The sequence below is a fragment of the Varanus komodoensis genome, unplaced genomic scaffold, assembly GCF_004798865.1.
Source record: "Varanus komodoensis strain SLA01 unplaced genomic scaffold, ASM479886v1 scaffold1, whole genome shotgun sequence".
Classification (NCBI taxonomy): domain Eukaryota; kingdom Metazoa; phylum Chordata; class Lepidosauria; order Squamata; family Varanidae; genus Varanus; species Varanus komodoensis.
This window is the reverse complement of record NW_025335268.1, coordinates 32,405,992-32,430,225: the sequence shown is the minus strand read 5'-3', so window position 1 is coordinate 32,430,225 and position 24,234 is coordinate 32,405,992. Positions and strand designations below refer to the sequence as shown.

General features: G+C 39.6%; 1 protein-coding gene across 10 annotated transcripts in view; it reads left to right on the top strand.

The window, feature by feature from the left end:
- Positions 1-24,234, top strand: part of QKI (QKI, KH domain containing RNA binding) — a 154,039-nt gene that overhangs the window by 115,381 nt on the left and 14,424 nt on the right. For 6 of the 10 annotated variants that reach the window (XR_006413834.1, XM_044421434.1, XM_044421443.1 and 3 more), the window contains exons 5-6: positions 12,084-12,171; positions 23,315-23,611. Coding sequence is in view for 9 of the 10 variants with exons in the window: in XM_044421434.1 (XP_044277369.1) it covers positions 12,084-12,171; positions 23,315-23,611 (385 nt within the window). In the remaining variant the exon portion in view is untranslated. Of the gene's footprint in view, positions 1-12,083; positions 12,172-23,001; positions 23,026-23,314; positions 23,612-24,234 lie in introns of all 10 variants that reach the window. The other 4 variants (XM_044421433.1, XM_044421435.1, XM_044421432.1 and 1 more) reach the window with 3 other exon arrangements.

Here is a 24,234-nt window from a genome sequence, read left to right as displayed (position 1 = left end):
GCAGAACCCCACAGCTGTGTTCAAGTTGTTTTGAGGTAAAGGGTATGAAAACATGTAGATTATATTGTTGTATTTTAATTTGTACACCATTTAGAGATGCTTTGTGGGACATCAAGCATTTTAATAAAAATACTGATAATAAATAATGGAATTTAACATTTTAAAAATAAAATGATGATAAATAATGATACCTTTTAGTATATGGATGTTGTAGGTTTCCTGTGTTAATCACAATCCTAGATTATTTTGTGACTAAGTGTTCTGATTTTTTCTGTCTCACTCATGGTTACCTGAGTGTACATAGTAGGAAAGGAAAGGAAAGAGCTCTTATCAAAGCCCCTTTATTTACAGTTGGGAATAGTGCTGCAAAGCTAGATTAAAAAAAAAAAGACTTCTTGGCAATCCAGTGCAGTAGAGCAGTTGAAGCCTTCAAATGGAAGGTCATATGACTTTGTCCCCTAAAGTGAGGGCATACAATTCTTTCTTTAGAACTCTGTATTTTTAAACTGACTGAATGCAAGTCTTAGCCAGAAGTAAGATGAGCTTTGGCTACCCAACAGAAATAGCTCTATCAGCTCATCTTGGAATGTTTAAGCTGTTAACAACAAAATGCTAAGAAAAAATAGCTTCCTTAGTTTTATACTAGGTTTTCTGAAAATTATTTACAGTGGACCAGAAAATAATACGCATATGTATAGCTGTTCACAAATAGTATTTGCCTGATGTTCTTGCTTCTAGCATTTGGATTACTTGCTGTATATATTTATAGTGCCCTTTTTTTTGCATGTGGCACACTCTGGCCTGGATCATATAGAATAATCTGTGGCAATTAGTAGATTGCTTAACTTTGACTAGTGGGTTTTATTAGATTACATAGGATCTTTTAAATTAGATTTATAGCTTATTACAGTTTCTGCAAGGAAAGGACTTCTCTGCAGGACGTAGCATACAACTTACAACAAAATGTATGTATGGGTTTATCTCACTTAGATTAATATACAACATCCATAGCAATTCCTACGTGGGTAATTCTGAAATGCGTTTCTTTTAGTTTTCCTTAGCTGTTGGAATTTCATTGCCACATCAAATAATTTATAATTCTAGGGAACATTTAATTTATAGTTTGCATATAAATAGTTTCAATCCAACTTCCTTTTCTAATAAAGAAAATAAGTGCTATAGACAACCACAGATCTTTTTCTGCAGTTTTACTTGCCAGGAAAAAAAGAATTTTAAAACTATAAGTGGTTTAGATTTGTAACGGCTCCTGTTCATTTATGTAGGACTAAATAAATGAGTTGCAGTCTGAATGACTGAGGGGGGCAGAATCTGCCATTTCCCTCAGACAATGAGACCACCAGTGATAGAGAGCTTAGTGGTGTCCTTATTTGCACTTTCTGCTACTTAATGTTAATATTTATTTTGCTATGGAAAAGAAGGTGCTACAATGTGGAGATCAGTCTTGTAGGTATACTGATGCTGCTTCAGTACACTGGTTTTCTCGGCTTCCGTTAGCAGGGCCCTTATTAGAGAGTGTGGTACATTGTTACTGTGTGCTGCCTGTGATCAGTTTCAATATTGTCTGCCTAAGCCTGACAACCAGACCTCTGTTTTTGCCAGATGCATTTGAATCTTAAATGAAGGCTACGCCTTTTATGAAGCATGATGCCCTGGAATTTAAAACATTTAGAACAGGTTTGCATGGTAATGTTTGTGCTTGAACTTGGATGCATAAAAAGGTGCTCATGTCTTAGCACTTTATCTTATTGCGTGCTGAAAAAAGAATCCTAGAGAAGGTTGATGCTAGAGCAAGTATCATTAAGTAGAAAAATGTCCAGGGTGATAGGAAATATAAGGAAATAGTGTTTTTCCCCTAGTGTGTCTTTAACATTATGACCATTGAATTTGTCAAGTGAAACAGAATAGAACACTTTGCATATCATTTGAAATGTAGCATGCTTTGAAAAAGATAAGTAGCACTGGCTGGATATGATGGTGCCAATTTATCTTTTCTTGTCCTAAGCACTGTAGAACATATCATAGTTTTCTTTAGAAGAAAGTAAGCAGTACCATACTCATTTAGTGCTACAGTGCCTTTTGTATTTATTTAATTTGAATTACCAAGTTGAATCAGAAAAGCAACATAGGTATAAAATAAGATGGCTTGTTTGCAGTACTCATCTGTTCTTGTCTACTTATTTCATTAACATGTAAATGTCTTGCTATTAATGAGTAGTGATTTCTGGATACTTCTGTAATGCAAATATACATTACTTGAACATGACAGCTGCATTTCCAGGTTATACTAAACTAAGGGTATGCACCCTCCTGCTCATGGGCACCATGGCACCCTTGGAGAACTGTTGTGGTACCTGCCAAGGTGACCTGCTGCTTGCATTTTTTTAATTAATCGACACTTTTAAATTTTTGAAATTTCTTTCATCTGGGAATGAGGTTGTTGGCAAGGGGTGGTGGGAAGAAACATAGTTTGCCTTCCAGGAAATACATTTCTGTTAATGCTTAAAAATGAAGATTTGAAGGAGTTGCTCATTTTCAGGGGCTCAGACACCACCTCTGCCTTGTATTCAGACTTTTGGTAAGGTTGTTTGTCCTGTGTGATTGGCCACATCCTTTGTGGCAACCATTCTGTGAATCATAATTGTAGGGTAAAAGGTTCTTCATGCCAAAGAGTTCACCTGTGCCTCATGTGACAACTCTGGGTCCAGGAGCACCCCCATATTGCAAACTTTGTCCTCAGCGGGAGTGCAGCCCCATCCAGAACAGGTTGAATATCACCCAGTTGGGCAGATGAACCACCCTCTAACAGAAATTTAACAGGATGAGAGAATGCATGGCGCATTCCCTGGTATTTTTACCTCCCCAGTTGGTTTTTACACTAAAGATTCAGTAAGAGATACTGCTTCCAGAATGTTCACTAAATGCACTGGGAGTGGTGAAGACATGTACCATCCACCCGTTCATTGCCCTAATGCTCTGTTTCTGTACTGGCGGTGAATACTATCCTGTGCATCCACTACAAAAATTAAGTGGGCTGATAGAGGAGGCAGGATTGCTGTATCCCTCTGCCACCAGGGTTTTTTTTATTTCAATCCTGGACATGTAGGAAAGAGTTTTACTTATTACACATCCAGCACAGAAATACCATGGACTGGAAGACAACAAATACAACAGGAAACTAGAGTTTCCTAAACTAACCCTGAAATAAGCCAAAATGCTTGTTCCTGGAAATGTTATAGGCCAGTAGAGTTTTCTTCTGCAAAGTCTGCTGATCCCCCCCCCCCCCCAGTTTTCATTTTGGCTCATTACAGATTGTCTTTAGAATTTACACCTTTCCCTTGTACTAGTGTATAGGCAGTGTTAGATACTGAGCAGTATCTCCTTTGACAGTATATGGCATTTGCACAGATGATACAGTGAAGGGGGATTCACTTCCTTCATTGGCAGCATGGAAACCAAGCAAAATAATGATACCATTACAGAGTGAAAGTCACTTTAAAGAGCTGAATAATCCCTGCCTAGATCAGATTACCAGACTTTCACAGTAGTAATGGGGGAGATACTTGTTGAAAAGCCAAACTCTGCTAAGATTGAAAGATCTAATGAATTCCTGATCTGTTTTACTGACATATTTTCTTCCAGAAAATGGAAAGGGAAACAAGGCAATCAAGTGTTCTAGACCTGATCCTCATGAACAGGGAATAAGCATTTGTTAAAGTGAAAACTGCAGAAATCTTAAATGAAAGTGACTGTGTTATCTTAGGATTCATGAGGGGAAAACTGAGTATAATCAGATGTACACTTAGGAAAATGGAATACCATGATTAGAAATATTCAAGGGAGTTTAAAGATGGGTGGGAGATCCTTAAAAGCAAGATATTGAAGGCATAATCACAAGCAATTAATAGGACTAAGAGAGACTGGAAGGTGTTTAAGGAAATCAGAACTGATGAGTAAGAAAGATTGGTCCTTACAGCTGTATAAGCTCAGATTTTAAAAGAAGCACTTACAGCAAATAAAAGGGAGGAGTATAAAAGTGAGTAAAGAGAGCATTAGGAAAGCTAAAGTTCACAATGAGTATTGCAATTGAAGTTAGGAGTCAAGGGCAAAGCATTCGTTCTTTAAAAGACTTGGACCATACCTTCAGAAATGCCATTAGGGTGCTTTAGCACAAAAGCAAACATACTGAAAGGAATGCTTTAAAAAGGTACCCTGTTGTGCAGATTTTTGTATCTGCATTACTCAAAGAGGGCAAGAACATTACTCAAGAATAGATTGCACTTTCATGTAACCTGCTCAAGTCAATAGGGGCTTTAAGGCTAGTGCTGGCTTGTGTGGTCAAACTAACAACCTAGGACTTGTCCAGTCATAAGACTATTGAGTAAAAGTGGAAGTGAAGAAAACATGAAAGGCTGCATTACTGATCACTTCTGCCTATGATTGGGAAGCAGCACTGTGTGCTGTTACATGAGAATTGATCCACCAGTTTGCCTCTTTGTATTAATTTTCTAAGTACTAAGTAAGTGCCTGGTTCTTTCGACCTTTCCCTGCCCTTGCTATCTTATATTAATATCCACTGTTTTGTCAGGCTTTGCTTTTGCTGTATTATAAAGCTTCTGTTGACATTTTGACCTTTAATATGGTATCATGCTAGCAATATTACTAGTATACTTGATCAGTAAGCAGTTAAAGAATACATTCATGTAATACTTGATGAACCTCATTTTTTTCCAATATCCTCACCTGTGTATGATGAAAAATAAAATCAAGCCAGGTGTCATCTCCATGCTAGTGATACGTCAAACCAAACCCCTGGATTGATTCTTCAAGCAGTTCCATTTAGATGTTAAATACTATGGGGAAAATAATGGAACCTAAAACATAACTTCTAAATAATCAAGCAGTGGTTACCCAAAACCAGCTTCTGGAAGTCATGCAAGCAGGGATACACTGCAGAGTTGTGCCTTCCATGCCCAAAGTGAATACCCTATTCAGAGGCATATCAGAATGATAGTTTTGAAAACAGTTCAGACTTGAGAATCTACAGGGTTGCAACCCATGTCTCTTAACAGAGATCATACCACAGGGCAACTAGGACAATTTCTGTCCCAAAACCAGGCATTAATTCCCATCTGAAATTTGGGAAAACAGTTTTATCTGAGAGTGATTGGAGTTGGATGGTTGCTATTCACTTGAGGAGTATGCCTGAGTAGGGAAGGCTGGCTGCCGGCCTGTAAATCTTCTAATTTAAGCTAGGTTTCTCTAGGACCAGTTGAGTCAATTACTTTTTTTAAAGAAGAAAAAGTTGGGGCTAGTCAAATGGACTTGGCTGCATATCTTGTCCACATCTTCAGGTTCCAAAACTGGACCAGACAGTTCTTTGGACATCTTTACTAAAATTGTATTGCATGCAGTCCTAGTAATTTTAGATTAAAAGTGTGGTGTTGTAGATTAAAAGACAATGCCTTGAAAAGCATCCTGTTTGGCCTTTGCTTTGGTGCTATGTTTCAGTTATGTTCCCCTGTCTCTTGTAAACACCAGCCATATAAAACAGTGTGGTAATGGCTAAAAAGGAGAATTTTAAAATACACCTGTCCAGTATTTCAACAGAAAAATCTTTTAAAAGGGTATCCTTCAATGAAAACTTTCAGTTAAAGCAGATGTTGAGAGCATTTTGTGTTCCATGATCAAATTGATCTAAAGCTTTTTGTTTAGATGCAAAAAATGCCTAGATGAAAGTATTTCATTTGACCCACTCCTTAAAACAACATATGTCTTGTCAACCCAATGTGGATTGGAGGGGAATGCAAAATATACTTAATGGTCTTGTATAGTTTTATGACATAGCTGTTTGAAAATCAAGTTACTTGTCTGGAGTGTCATCCAGCCCTTTGGAAATAACTAATATTGCCTGGTTAATTTTGCCAAAAATTTTTAACTATCTCCTATATTGATTAAATGTCAGCCAAGTTGCTCATATTGGCAAGAAATAATTTTATAACAAATTGTGAATACTTTTCAAAGACTAGTTGCTTGAAATTTAATGCAGATCATTTTTCTTAAGTTTAATTTAGCTTCTAATTGAAAGAGTGGACTTACTTATAAGAGAGAGACCCTTTTGCTATAGCCTGTTAATTCTAAGTGCCAAAGATGCTTTATTATTAATTGCAAAGTCCACTCTATCACTATAGATAATGTTCTTGGCTAACTGTACATCCTTCCTTGCCCATTCAGAGGTTGGTTGGTGTGTTGGTTTGAAGGGGAACTCGCATGTGATTTGCCTTGTTCTCATTTGGAGTGGTGGCAACCATTGAACTACATAATTGGCATTATTGTAATTTAGAAAAATACCCCATATTCACACATATATTCCTTTGTAATAATACTTTTCTGATGTGGGGAGCTACACGCTGACTAATTTTCATTGCTCCTGTTTTACTGTTGTGCAACTTTAAAAAAAATCAGCATGTTACATGGATCACAATAATTGCTAAAAATTTAAGATCTTTCAAATGGAAACCAGAAGTTTCTGCAAAAAAACCAGTTTAGCAACTTAAAAGTGCATACTTAACTTTGAAACATGCCTAGGGAAAGAGTTCAGTGGGTTTTTGTGTATCCTGTGTGTTATCAGATGAAATGCTGTCTCTAGAGAAGCTTGTGTACTCCTGTGTTTGTGTGTTTTTCCTCTGTCTCCTTCAAGCACTGTGTAGGGAAGCCTTTGGTGGAGACTGAGGTCTATTGGACTGCTTTTTGTATATTCTTATTAGAAGTTTTTCCGTTTTTAACCACTGCTACTGTTTCCATTGGCCTGGTTCACTGTATTGAGCCTGGGCTAAAAAATCCAGGCCTGGGTTTCTCGCTCAGGCTTTGCTTGTCATAGCAAAGTGCTGTGCTGCAAACTAGTAACCTCATTTAGTTAATTAACAACGCTATTTTTTGAGTCCAGAGAAAGATGGACAAAGGACTGGACATGCAGCTGTGTTCAGTCTGAGACTCCCATCTTTGTTGTTGTTATTGTTAGTCGCAAAGTCATGTCTGACCTATCACGACCCCATGGACAACATTCCTCCGGGCTCTCCTGTCCTCCAGCATCCCAAGGAGTCCATCCCACCCAAGTCACCCCCACTTGTCCAGTGACTCCATCTAGCCACCTCATCCTCTGCCATCCCCTTCACCTTTTGTCGTCAATTGTTCCCAGCATCAGGGTCTTCTCCAGTGAGTTGTTCCTTTTCATTAAGTGGCCAAAGTATTTTAGTTTCATCTTCAGTATCTGACCTTTTGAAGAGCAGTCAGGATTGATTTCTTTTATAGACTGGTTTTATCTCTTTGCAGTCCAAGGGACTCTCAGGAGTCTTCTTCAGCACCACAATTCAAAGGCCTCGATTCTTCAGCGCTCAACCTTCCTTATGGTCCAACTCTAACAGCCATGCATTGCAACTGGGAAACCATAGCTTTGAATATAAGAACTTTTGTTGGCAGGGTGATGTCTCTACTTTTGAGTATTCCATCTAGATTTGCCATAGCGTTCCTTCTAAGGATCAAGTGTCTTTTAATTTCTTGGGTGTAGTCACTGTCTGCGGTGATCTTGGAGCCCAGGAAAATAAAATCTGTCACTACCTTCATTTCTTCCCCATCTATTTGCCAGGAAGCTCCAGGTACTTGGAGCATTGACAGAGACACGGTGGACTGTTTTGAGGGAACAGGAGACCTTCAGGTTCTGGTGAAGTTCACAGGCAGGAATGCATCAGGATATAGGAACAGAAAGATAAGGTGGCAGCAGCTGATGAAAGGACATCATTTCTGGTGTTATTTCTAGGGCTTCATAGAACCAGTCAACTTCAGCCTCTTCAGATCAGTGGTTGGAACATAGACTTGGACTACTGTGATGTTGAATGGTTTGCCTTGGATTCATGGAGTAAGAATATATGGACTAGCCAGAAAGGGAAACTTCCACTGTTATGGCTTGAGACACACTAACAAGATGGGAAACTTTGGGCCCTATGGTGTCCAGTGCTAGGAAGCTTTATTTGGGCTTTCTAATGAAGTAAAGCAGTAGTTTCTCACTGCTTAGTCACTGCCCCTGTGTAGCGGCCAACCCCTTTCCCATGAGTAAGCTGGCCATTTTCCTTTGGGCAGTGTTCAGATACCAGACATCCTCGAGGGGGCTTTGTTGACTGTCCATTTTGGCTAACTGGGCCTCTTAGCAGGCTTGTCCATGTTGAGTATTGTAAGTGCCTTGGTTGCTAAACCCTTGGAAATGCTAAAACTTTAGAGTAATTTGCTTGCTCTTTCAATAAAGCCTTGTTATAAGTAAATCTGAACGTGGCTGACCACTTGGGATAACTCAGACCTTCAGCCCACAGTTCAACCAAAACATTCACACATAGCATGAAACAGCGATGGCTTGTGGGACGTCTTTTTATAGTGGGAGCCATTTTGAATATTCCCAGTACAATGCCAGAGCTGCTTGTTGTGCATGAATCTGACAAATCATCTACAGCCTTAAAACAGTGCAAGGATTTTGGCTTGTCAAGCATCCCAGCAACCCTCTCTCACTAGGTTTGCACATGATGAGAAGCAGCAGAGGCTTAGATCAACTGTGTGGTGCTTGAAGGCACTGCATCCCATAGTGCCTAGTAAGCTACTCTGTGTTGCAGTGATCATGCAAACCAGGTTATTGTGTTTTTCCCCCCATTGGACTGTTGGTTGGATGCTGTGTTTTTACTGTGGTAGTATGGGTTATGGATCTTTCTATTCTCTGTTCCCTCTGGAGACCCTGCACTCCCTGAGAAATTGTGGGCTGGGTGCTCCCGAACAATATGGGCTACATTGTGCAGAGCCACAGTGAGAGCAGAGTAATCTTGCACCAGTGGAGCATCCTATTATATTTTTTCCCCTAACCCTTGACATTTTCCTGAGGCTGCTGATAACTGCCTTGTACATGTGGGTGGAACTGTTTTGGCTATGCTAGGCACAGTTCTCACAGCCTGAACATTGGAAATAGACGAAACAAGTGGGGCCTTGTAACAAAATGTGTCATATGTATATTGGGTGCTTTGAAGCACACTCACTTTTCAACTAGACTTCTTAGTGCTGTTGAACAGGTAGATGTCAAACTGACAAGAGAGGAAGTGAATGGGAGGGTACCTTTGCGTCTGTGTGCCTTCCATTATTTTTCATCCGTTCCATTCACCTGCCCACTTGGTTTTCACTTTCAACAGTCTGTCAGCTTTATGTGGAAATGCACACTCAGTCCTTATTGGGCTGATTGGGGAAATAGCTTTCCTCAGGTTTTTTTTCTTGATCTGTTTGTTTGTTTTTGTTCTCCTGTAAACCCCTGGGTTGCCTTGATATCCTTGCGCGTGGCTATTGCCAGTTTGGCTGCATAAGTGACAGCCCTTGAAGAATTTAATCTGAATTGGATTAAATGATTCTGTAAACAGTGATACCCATGCTTACATGAAGAAAGGCCTCTGATAGGCACAGGGAGTTATCTAGATATGGGGAGATGTAGCAGCATTCATGCCATAAAGATCCTGCAGAGGAAGTGATGGGTAGCAGACCTGCTTTATCAGCTGTTGAAAGAGCAATGCCATTTGGCTCCTTCCTAATCTGAACTTTTCCTTCCAAGCTAGCATTTATGAGTATTATGTAATTTTTGGACTGATGCTTTTAAGTTTGCTCGTTTCCTTCTTTCATCCTCTTTCCCTTTCCCTTTCATGCTGCAGCCTCTGGACAAGTTCTGCCTTGTTTAAATGGATCTTGTAGGGCCTTTACAACTGAAGAGCAAGATGAAAATGTTTCAAATAATAAATAAATGTAGATGTGGAAATGCTACTTTAGAGAGAAACATAACTGAATCCTGCCTGGAGGCAGTGATACTGACATCTGGCTTGAACTTGTTATCAGAGGATGGTCACTATTGTTTCATGAGGAGAAAATTTTTAATAACTTGACACAAAAGCAGTGGCAAAGTTAAAATCTTAATTCTACAGTAATGTTGCATATCCTATCTTGAGCTACCAGGATTTTGCACTGATTCATCTTGATTTTCTTTATTTTTAATGCCAGTAATATAACTATCAGGCAAACTTCTGATAATTTCTACTAATTCTTCTTTGTGGTTTCTGTGCATTACACATATGGGCTCCATGTTTGTAGGGAGCCTGTTGTTGGGAAGATTCTACAGCTAAATGTTGGTTTGGGTGGGGGTACTTCACCTTTCTCTTTCTTGCATCCATGGAAGGGGTTCCCACCCATTCCCTCAGTTTCTTTTTGTCCACCTTCATGCCTAGATCAGGAAGTGTTTCCTCCTCAACTTGAGTTTTTTTCCAGCATTTATTAATATTTTTCTCTCTACCACTTTCTGCTCCTTTTTACCCATCTCTCCATGAACTTCATCTTCACTGTTTACTTGTAAAAAACATAGACAGATAAAATTATCCTACCTGCTTTCTGTTTGATCTTTTGTATATCTACCAAGATGGTGTCAAAGACACTTGTTAGAAAGTGCATTCATTGTGGGAGTAACAACACCTCCCCAGACAGACACTCCCACTGCCTCTTCTGTTTGGGCAAGAGACACCTTATCAAATTGTGCCCATATTGCTAGGCCTTCACAAAACAGGTCTGAAAATGCAGGGCTGATCAACTGAGGGCCAGGACCTTGGAAGCCACAGACTCTGAATGCCTCCACAGAGGACCACATGGCCAAGAAAGCGGCCAAGCATGCAAAAAAGATAGCCACTGCCACCCTGCAAAAGTGCAGATGCCATGACAGCTCCTGTCCAACGATACCAAGGCCCCAGTTGGTCCCAAGAAAGCACTCAGACCCTAGAGATGATCCAGTCCTGAGAGGGAGCACCTACAGTCAGTTTCCTAGAGAATATATAGAACAATGAAAGGCAACTACTTTTGAACGGGATGAGGGGAAGATGATAGCAGGGTGGCAAGCCCCATCCCACATACACTGCTTGCCCCAGTTGTTGCTTTTTTCTCTATGAAGTGAGATGCACAGAGCCCAAATCTATATGCACTACAAAATGAGATTTGGGACAATGTGTCAATGAGGACTGAGCTGCAAAGCTATGAATATATGCAAAACTAGTGTAATTTTGAAATTACCCAGAATTCACAGCCCTGATATGAGCATAATTGTTAGTTGATAGTGCAGGTTATTCCATCTTATGCTTTAAATGTAACATTTCTGGCATATTGCAATTACATGCTTGTGGTCGAATATTTCTATTTGCTGTATTTCAGTACTTATAATTAAATAGCTTGCTGCTTTTACATTTGATAGGTTGAAACAATATATCCCATAACTTAAACATTGTGTCCATTTTATCAAATGAGGATGGCTTATAAATCCAAAATAAAAATAGTATGCATGTGCACAGATAGTAACTTTGAGAAGATGTGCCTGCAGGTTTTTCTGAATGTTACGTAAATTGTATTTCTTAATGAATTTCTGTTACACAGTATCTGTGTAATCACTTTAAATTAGCCACCCATGTCAGGGGGTACGAATTGCCCTGTTGTCAATTCCCATTTTCTTTTTTAGTCTTCAAATTCTTTGCTCCCAAATTAGATGATAGCCAGAGACTGCCCCATGTGCAACTTCCCCAACACTTTCCTATTTCATTCAGGGTGTGTCATACTGGTTTTTTTTCCTTCCCCCTTTACATTACCTTTGGCTGTAAAAGTAAAAGACAGGGTGTGCTCTTCATGCAGCTCTTATTGAAAGCATTCTGTAGGGGAGATAGAGCAGCCTGTCTTACTACTGTGTGGGTTTGTCACCCCTTGGTGCTATTTATAAGCTGTGTGTACTGGCTTGGTCCCTGTATTGTTTGAGTATAGGAGAATGGGCGAAAGTAGCAGAATGCAGACTTTAGGACAGAAAGGAAGGAAATATCACACATGGAGGAGACTTTCTTGAGTAAAGCAGCATCAGGATGTTTCTGTTATGTGATTCTATTTCATGTATTGCTTAGAAGGTGCTAAGGTCTTTGCAGCAGTGCTAATACTGTAAGCTTCTATTTTAATGCTTTATTTTATTTGTGCAGGCAGAGGGAGAAGATAGCCTTAAAAAGATGCAGTTGATGGAACTTGCAATTCTGAATGGCACCTACAGAGACGCCAATATTAAATCACGTAAGTACTATGGGAGATGTGGGGCCTTCACATGTGATGTTTTTGTGTTGTTTTTGTTTGTATATGCCAGATGGAGTGGATTGAGCAACCTTTATTTAGTATGTAGCTCATGGACCCCCTGATTGACTTTGAAATGTCGTAATCCTTTCAATTATCCTGATACCCACACATAATACATACCATAGATGAGTTCCACATGTTCTGTCTTACTTTCTGGAGTGTGGACACTTCCAGATCATAGTTCTGCTTAGCTGGTGGGTGACATTGGTGGGCTTAAAATGTCATGGAACCATGCAAGTTGTGTAGATGCTGCTGTTGAAAAGAATTGTACACATGTTTGTACAGTTGTACACATTCTGTACATATCTTCAAGCTCCTTGAAACATTTCCCTAGTTGTGTTGGAGCCTTATTAAGTGACTTCTTTTTGTGGCTGGGGTAAATTCTAAATGACATAGCTATGTGGGCAGAAACTGATTGCATGGGTCCTCTGTGAAATTAGTCTCTCTAAGGAAGGGAGACCTCTCAGAATTGGCCACCATATGTTAGCATGCTTTTATGTTGAAGATATTCAAACTATATTCTTGGCAGTGCTTTGCATGTTCTCCTATTGTCCCCTTGCCTCCAGTCTTTATTAGGTGGGAATCCAGAGATCAGTCATTTCATTAACTTTTTAAAAAATAATTCTTAGTTTTATTCAGCATGTTTTCACAAACTGCATGTATTCAGGGCTATCCTAAAACTAAATGCCTTGCACTTACTAATTGGGTTAGATTTAAGTCACATATGAAAGATCATTAAAGAACAAATAATTGCACTTTCAGGGTAAATGCAGTCAGCCTAATCACCAAATTGTATGGACAATACTTTTTCCTGCCTGTACCTTTTCTTATTTAAGGAGCCACAATCTCAGGTAACAAACCCAGTAGAGATGTCATACAACCAAATTGGCTCATTTTTATCAGCTTAAGTACATGGATGGTCAGAGAAATAAGCTTTTATGGTGTGCTAAAGGGATCTCAAATTGTTGCTGGCCTTTGATCAGGAATGTAAAGTGGTTTAGAGGCTCCAAATATATGTATTTAAGTACGTTGCTTTATTGAAAGAATAAGGAGGTAAAATGTAAACAGATGTGTCCTCCTGCTTGTGCTAGTATCTTTTGATATTTATATATTTTCAGCTGTGATCATATAAGCTAAAAGCATCTAAGATTGAAATCCTTTGCATACTTGGGAGTAAATTCTGTTGCATTCTTGAATATGAAGAGCCAGTGTGGTGTAGTGGTTAAGAGCATGGGACTGGGACTCAGATGATCTGGGTTCTAGTCCCCGCTCAGTCATGGAACCAACTGGATGACTTTGGGCCAGTCACAGACTCTCAGCCCAACCTACCTCACAGGGTTGTTGTTGTAGGGATAAGATGGAGGAGGAGAATGATGTAAGCTGCCTTGAGCCCTTTGTAGGAAAAAGGCAGGATATATATAAAAAAATAAAATATGTTTACGCATCCAAACCAGACTTCAGAAGTAATCTAGGCATATAGGACTCCAAAATCCCTCTGCTTTTCAGTGATTTTGTGAAGTGGCTTACAGGAATAAAATTACCAGTACTTTAGTTTTATTTGGCTTGTGATTTGTGATTTGATGCCCATTCGGGGAAATAGTTGACCCAGAGTTCTCTACTTTCTTCTGAAAATGGGTGTGATGGGCTTCTATGCCTAGGAGTTCTAGAGATAATAAGGAAAATGCAGATAGTATTCTGCTCATGCATTCAGTAAGAAGCAAGTCTTCCAGCATTCTAGAAAATGAATGGAGGCCTCAGTTAAGATTGTCTATAGCCAAATTGTAAGCATGGGTTAGAGTTTCACAAAGCTTTGGCTATCCAGAGATCTTTTAGGAGAGTTTCCAGTGCCCTGCTGACCTTCAGAAGCACAGTTGTGTAGACAGGGCTCACTCCATCCTCACCCATTCAATCATGGGGGCACATCCATATTGCACTAGCTTTGGAAGCAATTGAAGCCTCTCAGAGGTTTTAGTTTCTGTTTTCTGCTGAGGATTTGAGGTGGATTAAAGAGCTTGTCCCTTGTGCTATCAGTTTCGATAATCCTGGAGTAACAGTGATACCAGTGCAAGATCAGGGAGAGCTGTTTTTACCCATATTCCAGAATGGTAGGGCTTTTGTTTGATTAAAACAGGGTGTTCCACCTTTTTGTATCTTGAGGGCTGCATGAGGACTTCATCATGGAAACGAGGGGGGGGGGAGGTGCAATGAACTACATTTTCATAAGCTCCTTTTTCCACCACTAGCCAAGTGCAATTACCGCTCCTCTAGGGTGGCCCATTCCTTTCTTCCCTGTATCTCCTGCCAGAATCCCTCCCATATGACCCCCTGCCCCCTTGGCATGCTGAGCCTGTTGTACAAACTCTCTCCAGCATGCCCTGCCTGGTTCTGCTTATGAGTGGTGCGGGGCATGCCGGGGTGAGCTCTTGTAACTGCACCGGCCTGACCTGCTCGCTTTCTGAACCTCAAGAAGAGAGTGGGACAGGCCAGCAGCTTGCTGCAATCATGCCTGTGCCAGACTGGGGAGGAGAGGCAAGTGGCTCCAAGCAGCAAGAGGGCCACAGAACAAGGCCTCAGGGGCCATATGTTGAACCACCCCGGATTAAAAGATGGCAAATGCAATTGTGGACACCTGGAAAGAAGGGAACTGACTGAAGGCATACCCTTGTTCATTACTTAGCAATTTATGAAATAATTTTACTTTTTGCTTTCTCCATCTTGCTGTAGTGAATTGATTGTTTTATGATAAACTGTGGTTTGGATAATGTGACTTCGTTGGTGAGGAGAAGAGCTGTTTTGTTGATAGTATTGTCTTGCTGCTTGAGCCAGGAAGTACATTTGATAGCTGTTTATTTTTTTCCTATACCTTATTAATTTTTCTCATATTTTCAATATTGCAATCTTCTAATATTCTCATCTTTTGTCTCAAACTCAACAATTGGTAATGTGGAGGTGGATGATAATTGTGTTTATTGTTTGCAGACATATAATGTATGATTATGGAATGGCTACCATGTTGGTAGAGCGCATTAGCTGTGCAAAAGGATCTTCAAGTAAAACTGAAAGAGCACTGTCTGAAATAATGGAGAACTATAGACCTATAGACTGAAACAAAATAAGACAGTTTAATATTTACAAATGAGATTAGTGTGTATATTATGAAAGGCTAATTTCTTGCAGGTAATCTGAAATGAGCACAGGTTAAGCACCTTTTGGTCTACAAACCCATTGATGGCAGAGAGTGTTGTATGCCTCTGAGCATTTACAGAGTAACTTTTTCATTAAGTCTGTAATTTTTTGCTTAGCCAGGTTTGTTGGAATTTGATTTCCTGCACCTCGGCCTGCTTGCCTGGAGTAGCAGTGTTCAACACATGCTGCACTTCCAGATAGGTGGCCTTGGATAAGATGGCCTTTGAATGAGCAGGGGATGAGGGAAGACTCATTCTATTCCAGATTGATTTTGCTGGTTCAGCTGCACAGCAGCTGAGATATGTATATACCTATGGTTTGGGTTAGTTAAACCTGCTCTTCTTAGTGTAACCATGGAAGGCATGATTTGCCATCATTGTGACATTATCTCCAAGTATATTGTTTCAGTTTCTCCTGTAGGTAGAAGTGGAAGCCATTCAGCTACAGGAAAAGATAGAACTAGAATGGCTTTGAAGTGGAGGCAAAACATTTTTTCCGCTCCTGCGGAAGTGGGCCATTGAAATTGTGTGCTGCTGTTATCATAGCTTATTTCTTCAGCGTACTAGAATATACTATAATGTTCAAGGAATGATGGGTTGTGAGGTGGATTTAAATGGCATGTATAAATATGACTAATATCTAAACTATTAGGTAATGCGGCCTGGGTCACCAGCAACGTTTTGTTTTTTTTTTCTGTTCAGGAAGGACCTTATCTCAGTGGCTGAGCATATGTTTTTCATGTGGGATATCCTAAATAAAATATCTGTGATGAACTGGAAATTTACCAAGACTTTGAAAAATCTTTGCTTAGATTAAAAGATTGGTTGGAAAAATGAATAAAAATAGGAAAATAAAAGAATATTATAGCCAAGCTTCACTCATGAAACAGCATGTAGTCCCAATTTCCATAAAATAAAATAAAATTTGCATATGAGTTTTCCTAGAAAGATTTTCCTCTTTTGGTGTACATTGATGAACACTCCATAGAAAGTAACAGTAGAGTTTTTGGGGATTGGCTTTGGCAGGGATAAGGGAAATGAATATGCTTAGACTACTCACTGTTTTTCATATTATCAACCACTTTTTATATTGGTTTTCACAAAAATCTGAATCCAGCTTTTTCATGGTTTGAACTGCAAGAAAATTATTTGAAATTGCATAGAAACAATTTTAATTGCAAATATAACAACACAAAAAAAGAAAGTTGGGGGGACACAAAATAATAAAGACACAAGAAAAGTGTGAAGACTCCTTTCCTTAAGAATACATTACAAATTTGGGATAAGCATAAGGGGAAATTTAGGCCATCATTCTTGCCATTATGTCCAATAATTGAATTAGAAGCGTTTCCATTAAAATTACAGGGGACTTTAAGGAAAATATTAAGGAATTAAAAATAGTTAGATTAAAAGATTGACTAGAGAAAATGAATAAAAATGGGAAGAAAAAAGCAGTACTGGGAAAGGAGGATATAACTTGGTATAATGTGATTCAACTGGAATGCTGGACTAGAGAATGCATAAGATAAATGCAGGGATTATACAAAATAGAGGAATATGAAGAAAAGGAAACATGTAATATAAAAATGTCAGCTATTGTGTATGGATAACTTCATTAAAAGAAAGGGAAAGTGGGGAAGATGTGAGACATTTCAAAATATATACATTCATAAGCTTATATTAGACTATATTGTAGGGGGGGGTCCATAGATATGTTCAAATGTAGCAAGAACAGTAAAATTTCGAACCACTGAATGTTGTGAGTGTTGAACATTTGAAACTTGAAATAAGAGTCTCTATGCAACTGTAAGGGCTCTCATTGTCCACCTTTGCCACCTTTCTGTTAACTCCACATCACAGGAATACAGTTTAAAAATGCAGGAGCATCCTCAAGCATCACAGATTTTTCAAAAAAAAAAAAACATTTAATCTGCAGTAACTTCCAACTAAAAGCAAGTTACTTCAAGACATGCTCACATGCATGTCACTGATGCATCATCAGTCTTACATCACCAAACTGTAGAAGAGCTAGCCAGGTTTTTCTTAACAAGCCTGTGTTACGTCTAATATACACAAAATATCATTTTTGTTGACTCACCTCAAATATAAATCTACTGGAAATATGGAATTGAGGGCATCATTCCATTGATAAAATTGTATATCTAAACAATCTAATCTAAAATAGTTTTGATGCACAGCTAAAGAAAAGATATAATCCTGTCCCAAAGGATGCAGTCTATAACATGCATTAGTCAAACCTAACCCAGAAATGTAAGCCTTCAGTACTAAATGGATTTCAAACTGAGATATACAAGATGGATTATGTGTATCCAAAATTGCATCCAACCCACCAATTAACAAATATTACCATATTTTTAATTTTTTAATGAAATTTTGACAAATTTTGAAATTCCATTAAAGGATGGGGGGAGATGCCTTGTCAGAAAGCAAACTGATAAGGCAGAACATTCTCTCTGTGCAGTGGATATGGTGAGGTCTTGTCTTGTCAAAGAGATATTTATATTATAAATTAATACATAAGAGGGTTGCTTTGAATATTAACACTGATCCTTTTTAGGCAGAGCCTGTCATCCAAAGCTGTTATTTTCTGTAGGGAATAAGTCAAGTGGAAGAGGCTTCTTCGTCCCCCGTGCAGACGGATCAGCTGCATTTCAGTATCTTTCTTGTTTTGATTTCCATTGTGATGTTAGATCCTTTTCACAAAAAAGAGTATGGCCAGAAGGGAGTTCAAAGTTTTTGCAGTGTGTAATAAAAGCACGTTCTTTTCTGTATGTATTTCTCTGTGAATTGTTGTTGTCAACATTTGTAAGATATATTGAATGCAGTAGGAGGAGGAATTTTTGGAATATGGAGCCAACAGTGGAATCTGCCTTTTGAGTTTGCTTTATGGTATGTTCTTTGTTTTGTGATCTGGAACCAAGCAACTGAGGATGCAAAGTGCTAATGAGTTTCTCACTTTGTTTGTGGCTCTTTTCTGTTTAATGGAATTAGGGGGGAAAAAGAACCTGACTCATTAAAACCTAAAATCAAAGTGAATGGTTTGTACTTTTTAAAATAAATAACTTACTCCCAAGTAAGCATTCATAGGATTGCAGCCTAACTATCCTGCTGATTTGAGGCCATTATCTGTTTCTACCACCACCTAACCAAACAGCTTTTAAAACTAATGGAGAAAGGGGCTTGCTTTGAGAATCATGCCCTACTAGCAATGTTCAAGATTTGAGAGATCTTGGAATTTCTGCTTTCACAAAATTGAAATATTGAACTATGTCTTAATATGCAGCAGGACTAGTGATGGTAGGATAATGTAACTTGCCACATCTCTTCTAAATATCCATTGCTGTGCTCTTAGAATGACATGAGCAAATAGTTAACTATTTTTCTGTTACCCCTTTCCCAACCTTTGTGGTTTATGCCAGGAGCAAACACAAAGTTATTGGTGGGTGCTACCCAAAAGAATGAGCTTACTTTGCATAATTAGTAAACAACGTGTAGCAATTAACGTATGGTGTCTGGCTCTGAAAAACTGGGTTATGGCAACTTTACTCACAGGTGACTTTGTCTGAAGTCTCCATGACTTCAGTGGGACTGTATCACTGTAGATAGACAAACACCCAAGTGATTTAAAGGCTAATTTCAAATGTTCTTTAGCAATTAGGTTTCATGAACTTTCATGCATAATGTATACATATTTCCTCTGACTGCCTGACTCTGTTTTTAAGCTAGTTGGACTTGACACAAGAACAAAAGCTGAATCAAAACTGTTGTGGTTATTTTTTGTCTAATCCACTGGGGTGGTTCCAGAATTTCAGATGCATAATGTGGCCAGTAAAAGCAGACTCCCTCATTGATTCCTCCCTAAGGCAATTCCTTCACCTGGAAAAAAAAAGTTGGTTAGAAGGTTTGAAAACCATGTTGAATAGACGCACTTTCCAGGCTAGAGATCACACTTGTGGAAGGTGCCATAGGACCCATGAATGTTCTCTGGACTTAAAAACTTCCCCCTTCCCCCACCAGCAACATTGTCGTAAAGGTGACTCTGAACACATACAGGATTTGCTTTCTTTTCTGCACAATGCATGTGTTCACACATAATGCTAAGTGACGCTGCATGGTAACCACATGGCATGGTATCTCACCTTGTGTCCTGGGTTCACACATCCATGTGATTTCTATGAATGCATTGTTTTCATGCTTCCCCATCTTCTCTCCAAATGGCAGCATGTGTCCCATCAGCCCCCATGGTGCAGAATCAATACAGGTGCACTGCTTCTGCCGGCCTCACCTGCAGCTCCCTCATTGTCCTATACTCTCCCCGGTTATAGCATCAGCTGGCTGCCTTTTTTTGTTTTCTGTTTGTTCTCCTGCTCTGTGAAGCAACTGTCTATTCATAGAAACAGAGCAAGTCAGAAGGGGCCTCCTGGGCCATCTAGTCTGACCCCCAGCTCCGCTCATAACATGCCCATCATGTGCATGTCCAGCCTATCCTTGAACACCCTCACCAATGGGACTTAAGCCACCTCCTGTGAAAGGCCATTCCATGCCCTTGGGGTCCTAACTGTCAGGAAGTACTCCCTGACATCCAAATTAAGTTCCCTGAGCTTTGCTCCATTGGAACATGTCCTGTCCTCCTCTACAGGTCTCTACCCACCTCCGTGTGACACCCCCTCACATACCTGTATGTTGCCAACAGATCCGCACGAGTCTCCTCCAGGCTGAAAAGACCCAGTTCCCTCACTCTCACCTCATACAGCTTTCCCTGCAAACTGGCCACTAACCTTGTGGCCCTACGCTGCACTGACTCTAACCTAGCTATATCCTTCCTGTAAAAAGGGGCCCAGAACTGAACACAGTAGTCCAGTTGCAGGCACACCAGAGTCGTATAGAGTGGTAGTAATACCTCTCTCGATCTAGAAGCTATGCCTCTGGCTGTGCAACCAAGGGTGGCATTCACCCTCTTGACTGCTGCATTACACTGCTGATTCATGTTTAGCCTGCAGTTGACCAGTACCCCGGGAGCCCTTTCACAAGTGCTGCTCTTCAGCCACTTGTCCCATAACTTGCACTTATGACACCCATTCCTATTCCCCAAGTGCATGACCTTGCACTTACCTGCATTGAACACAATCCTGTTGTCCCCAGCCCACTTCCATAGTCTTGTCTAGATCCGTCTGAATTCGAAGTACCTGTTCCTCAGTTGTGGCCTCCAACCCCATTTTAGTATCTGTGAATTTGATCAGCAGACTGGTCACCCCTTCTTCCAGGTCATTGATGAAAAGATTGAACAGGATGGATCCCAGGACAGAGCTGTGGGGGACCCCACTCATCACCGGCTGCCATCCTGATGATTCCCCACTAATAGTTACCCTCTGCTTTTGGTGCGTCAACCATGCCCTAATCCATTGGCCAGTACATTGGTCTATCCCAAAACTCCTCAATTTCTCAACCAGGATATCCTGTGGCTCTTTGTCAAAGGCCTTGCTGAAATCCAGGTAAATCACATCCACCATGTCCCCTCTGTCTAGCCACCTTGAAACCTTGTCATAGAATTCCACAAAGTTCGTCTGGCAGGACCTGTTTTTGTGGAAGCCATGTTGTGTGTCCGCCAACCTCCCTTCCCCATCTAGGGTTACTAGATCTCTCGCTAGAGTAGCATTGCAGGAATGCTTTCTGCTGCTGCCCTGCTCTGTGCCAACATGCAAGCACATCTAGCCACATTTCCACCTCTCGCTTGCACATGTGTCTCCTCCATGTACAGGATTCACACATGCTTCCAGGGGCACCCTCTGCACCCAGGCATCAGCATGTGTATGTATGCCAGGGACTGAAGCAATATATCCTGCCAGGTAGAGCTTCCTCTGGGAGCATGGTTGGGCATTTGTCTGGGAAAATTTTCTGCTTGTCACAGAACTGTGGTGGGGGTGGGGGTTGGGGCTTGTTGACAGCTCTCAACAATGCCATTTGTATTAACCCAGTGTGTAGTAAGTTCTAGGAAGCAGGTAGATGCTTGAAGAGGCACATGTATGTTGATAAATATTAAGTGTCCCAGTACAAAGTTTAAAGTGTCCCAGTACCAAGTTTATCTGTACTATAATCTCTTCCCGAAAAGAGACAACTACTGCACATTGTCAAAGTATATGATTAAATAAAACTATAACTGTGTTTATACCTCCAGTAAACTTAGACAAACCTTTATTTAAAAGATGATGTGGCATCCATTTTTTTTCTGAATACAATGCAACTAAAGATCCACTAGTGCTTCTAATATGGATACCAAAGAGACAATCCATTGATTAGGCAAAACGAGGCAGTGAAGTTCTCTATTATATTCCTCCCTGAGACCCTGCCACTTAAACATTTTCTTACCAGTTTTTAAGTCTGGATTTCCCCATAGAGTCAGTTTAGCATAGGAAAAGGAATCAAAATAGAACTGATGTGATTTTATACCCTACACATTTCTAGCGGCCTTAAATCTGGGCTAGAACCTAACACCATCTGTTTGGAGAGAGGGTCCAGACAGGATAATTGCAGAATTGACCAAGGTGGAAAATCTAAGTGGAAAAGACCAAAATTAGTTCTGGTCTCCAAATAGACTTTGTAATGTAGAGCAAGGTCTGGGAAACCAAATCACCTTATTCTATTAGAAGTTGCATCCTGTTCAAGGATATTAATCACAAGGTAGAATTGGCACTCCTAAATTTATAAAATAGAACATTATGTTTAAAAAAATTTTTGCCAGGTATATCTGAAGAAATTCAAGGTATAACATAAACAGTTAAAGGTATAACATTAATCTCAGGTGTTTAACCTTACCCCATAAACATAGTTGTATCTTCTCTGTGTAGTGCTTTCAAGGGCTACTGTGGGGAGAAAGGGTGGGTAAGTTCATTTCTACCACCAATGTTATGCATTCATAAATGGGATCCAACCCAGTGTTTTTCATGAAAAATAATAATGTTCTTGATTCACTTTGTGTTTTATATCAAGTCTGTATATAAATATTAGTTGGCACATTTAGCATTGCTTTTCTATTTGATAACAGAATCTTCTTGCATGTGTTAGAATGTAAGCAAGGCGATTATTCCGTTGGTCTGGCAACAGATAGTAACATGTGGCAACAGAAGTTAAGAACTGAAGATGCAGTCACTGTCAATTTTGAATCATAGCCTGTTTTATTATGATTAGTCTATCTAATCTACTTGTATTGCTGTCTTAAGTTCAAAATGAATGATTTTGAACAGTCTGATGTTTAAAAATATTTGAAATTCATGTTTAGAAAGTAAAAAGTTCTACACCCTCCATTGTTCCCTTCCTAGCATGGCTAGGTGCCTATACTTATTCTTGTTACCAGCAATACCCCAGTGAGCCTGAAAGTGGTTATAAACAGTTGTTAATGTTTTCAGACTCAAAAGAATGTTTATATAATGAGTTGCAGTTGAAACATGTTATACTGTATGATATCTGAGTTTCACTGAATTTCTGTGGATTCTGTGCAGTCTCACTATTTTTAATCTTCCATATGCAATTACAACAGTATTTTCTTTGTTTCCTGCATGCCTCTCAGTCTCATGCAGTCTTGAAGGCATAGGTAATGAAAAAATATGTGGTCTAAATTGAGCTTTTGTGCTGTGTAACCTGTTTTAGAAATCTATTCTACCATTTTAAATTGGCTTTTATTTTGCATGTTCATTCTTAATCACACTGGGAAATGGAAAGCTGTTTGCTTTTGAATGGTGTGCTTTGGCACTGTGTGATCAATGCATGTACTAATGATTTCCTTTTATTTTTCTTCTTTCCTACTTTTCTACTTTTCCCATCTTTCCATGTTTTGCACTGCTGTCTCCATACTTTCTTCTAAATTTCTTTGCTTACTGTAGCAGCCCTTGCCTTTTCTCTTGCAGCAACAGCCCAGGCTCCAAGGATTATTACGGGGCCTGCGCCTGTTCTCCCACCAGCTGCTCTGCGTACCCCTACGCCAGCTGGCCCTACCATAATGCCTTTGATCAGACAAATACAGACCGCTGTCATGCCAAATGGAACTCCTCACCCAACTGCTGCAATAGTACCCCCAGGACCTGAAGCTGGTTTAATTTACACACCTTATGAGTATCCCTACACACTGGCACCTGCTACATCAATTCTTGAGTATCCTATTGAACCCAGTGGTGTATTAGGTAAGTTTCTAGATAATTAATTGAATATTAATTGGTCAGGTGGTGTGTTTCATAACTTACTGTTTGAGACTTACAGATTTCTTTAAGAATGCCTTTTGCCTTAAATGCGTACATATAGTATAGTGAAACATGCACATTGTGTCCTGATTCACATGTAAAAACAAATTGTGGGTTAATTAACTCATGAATGACATAATACATGAACAGAAATTTGTGTGTTACTGGCTGTGTGCTCCTCACTCACACTTCTAATCAACAATTTATGATTTGGCAGGCCACAATTTATGAACATGATGTGCAGACCTCGAGCTTTGTTGTTTAAGGTTTAAGCCCAGTGATTAACCCATGGTTTGTAGTTGGGTTAACCACTGGGTTATTTCTTAAAAAACCCAATGCCCCACATTTGCATGTCACAATTTAATGATACTTTGCCAATAAAAAGCAGAAGTGTCAGGCATGTGAGAGACCTTTGGTTAATTAACCCATGATTTACCATTGTGTATGGACTGGCTCCTTTTACTACCTAAATTTTTTTGGAACAATCTTTGGTAAAGAAGAACTTGCAGTTGCTGCTTCTGATGAAGTCACTATCAAAACACAGTGGCAGCTTGATCATTTTTTCC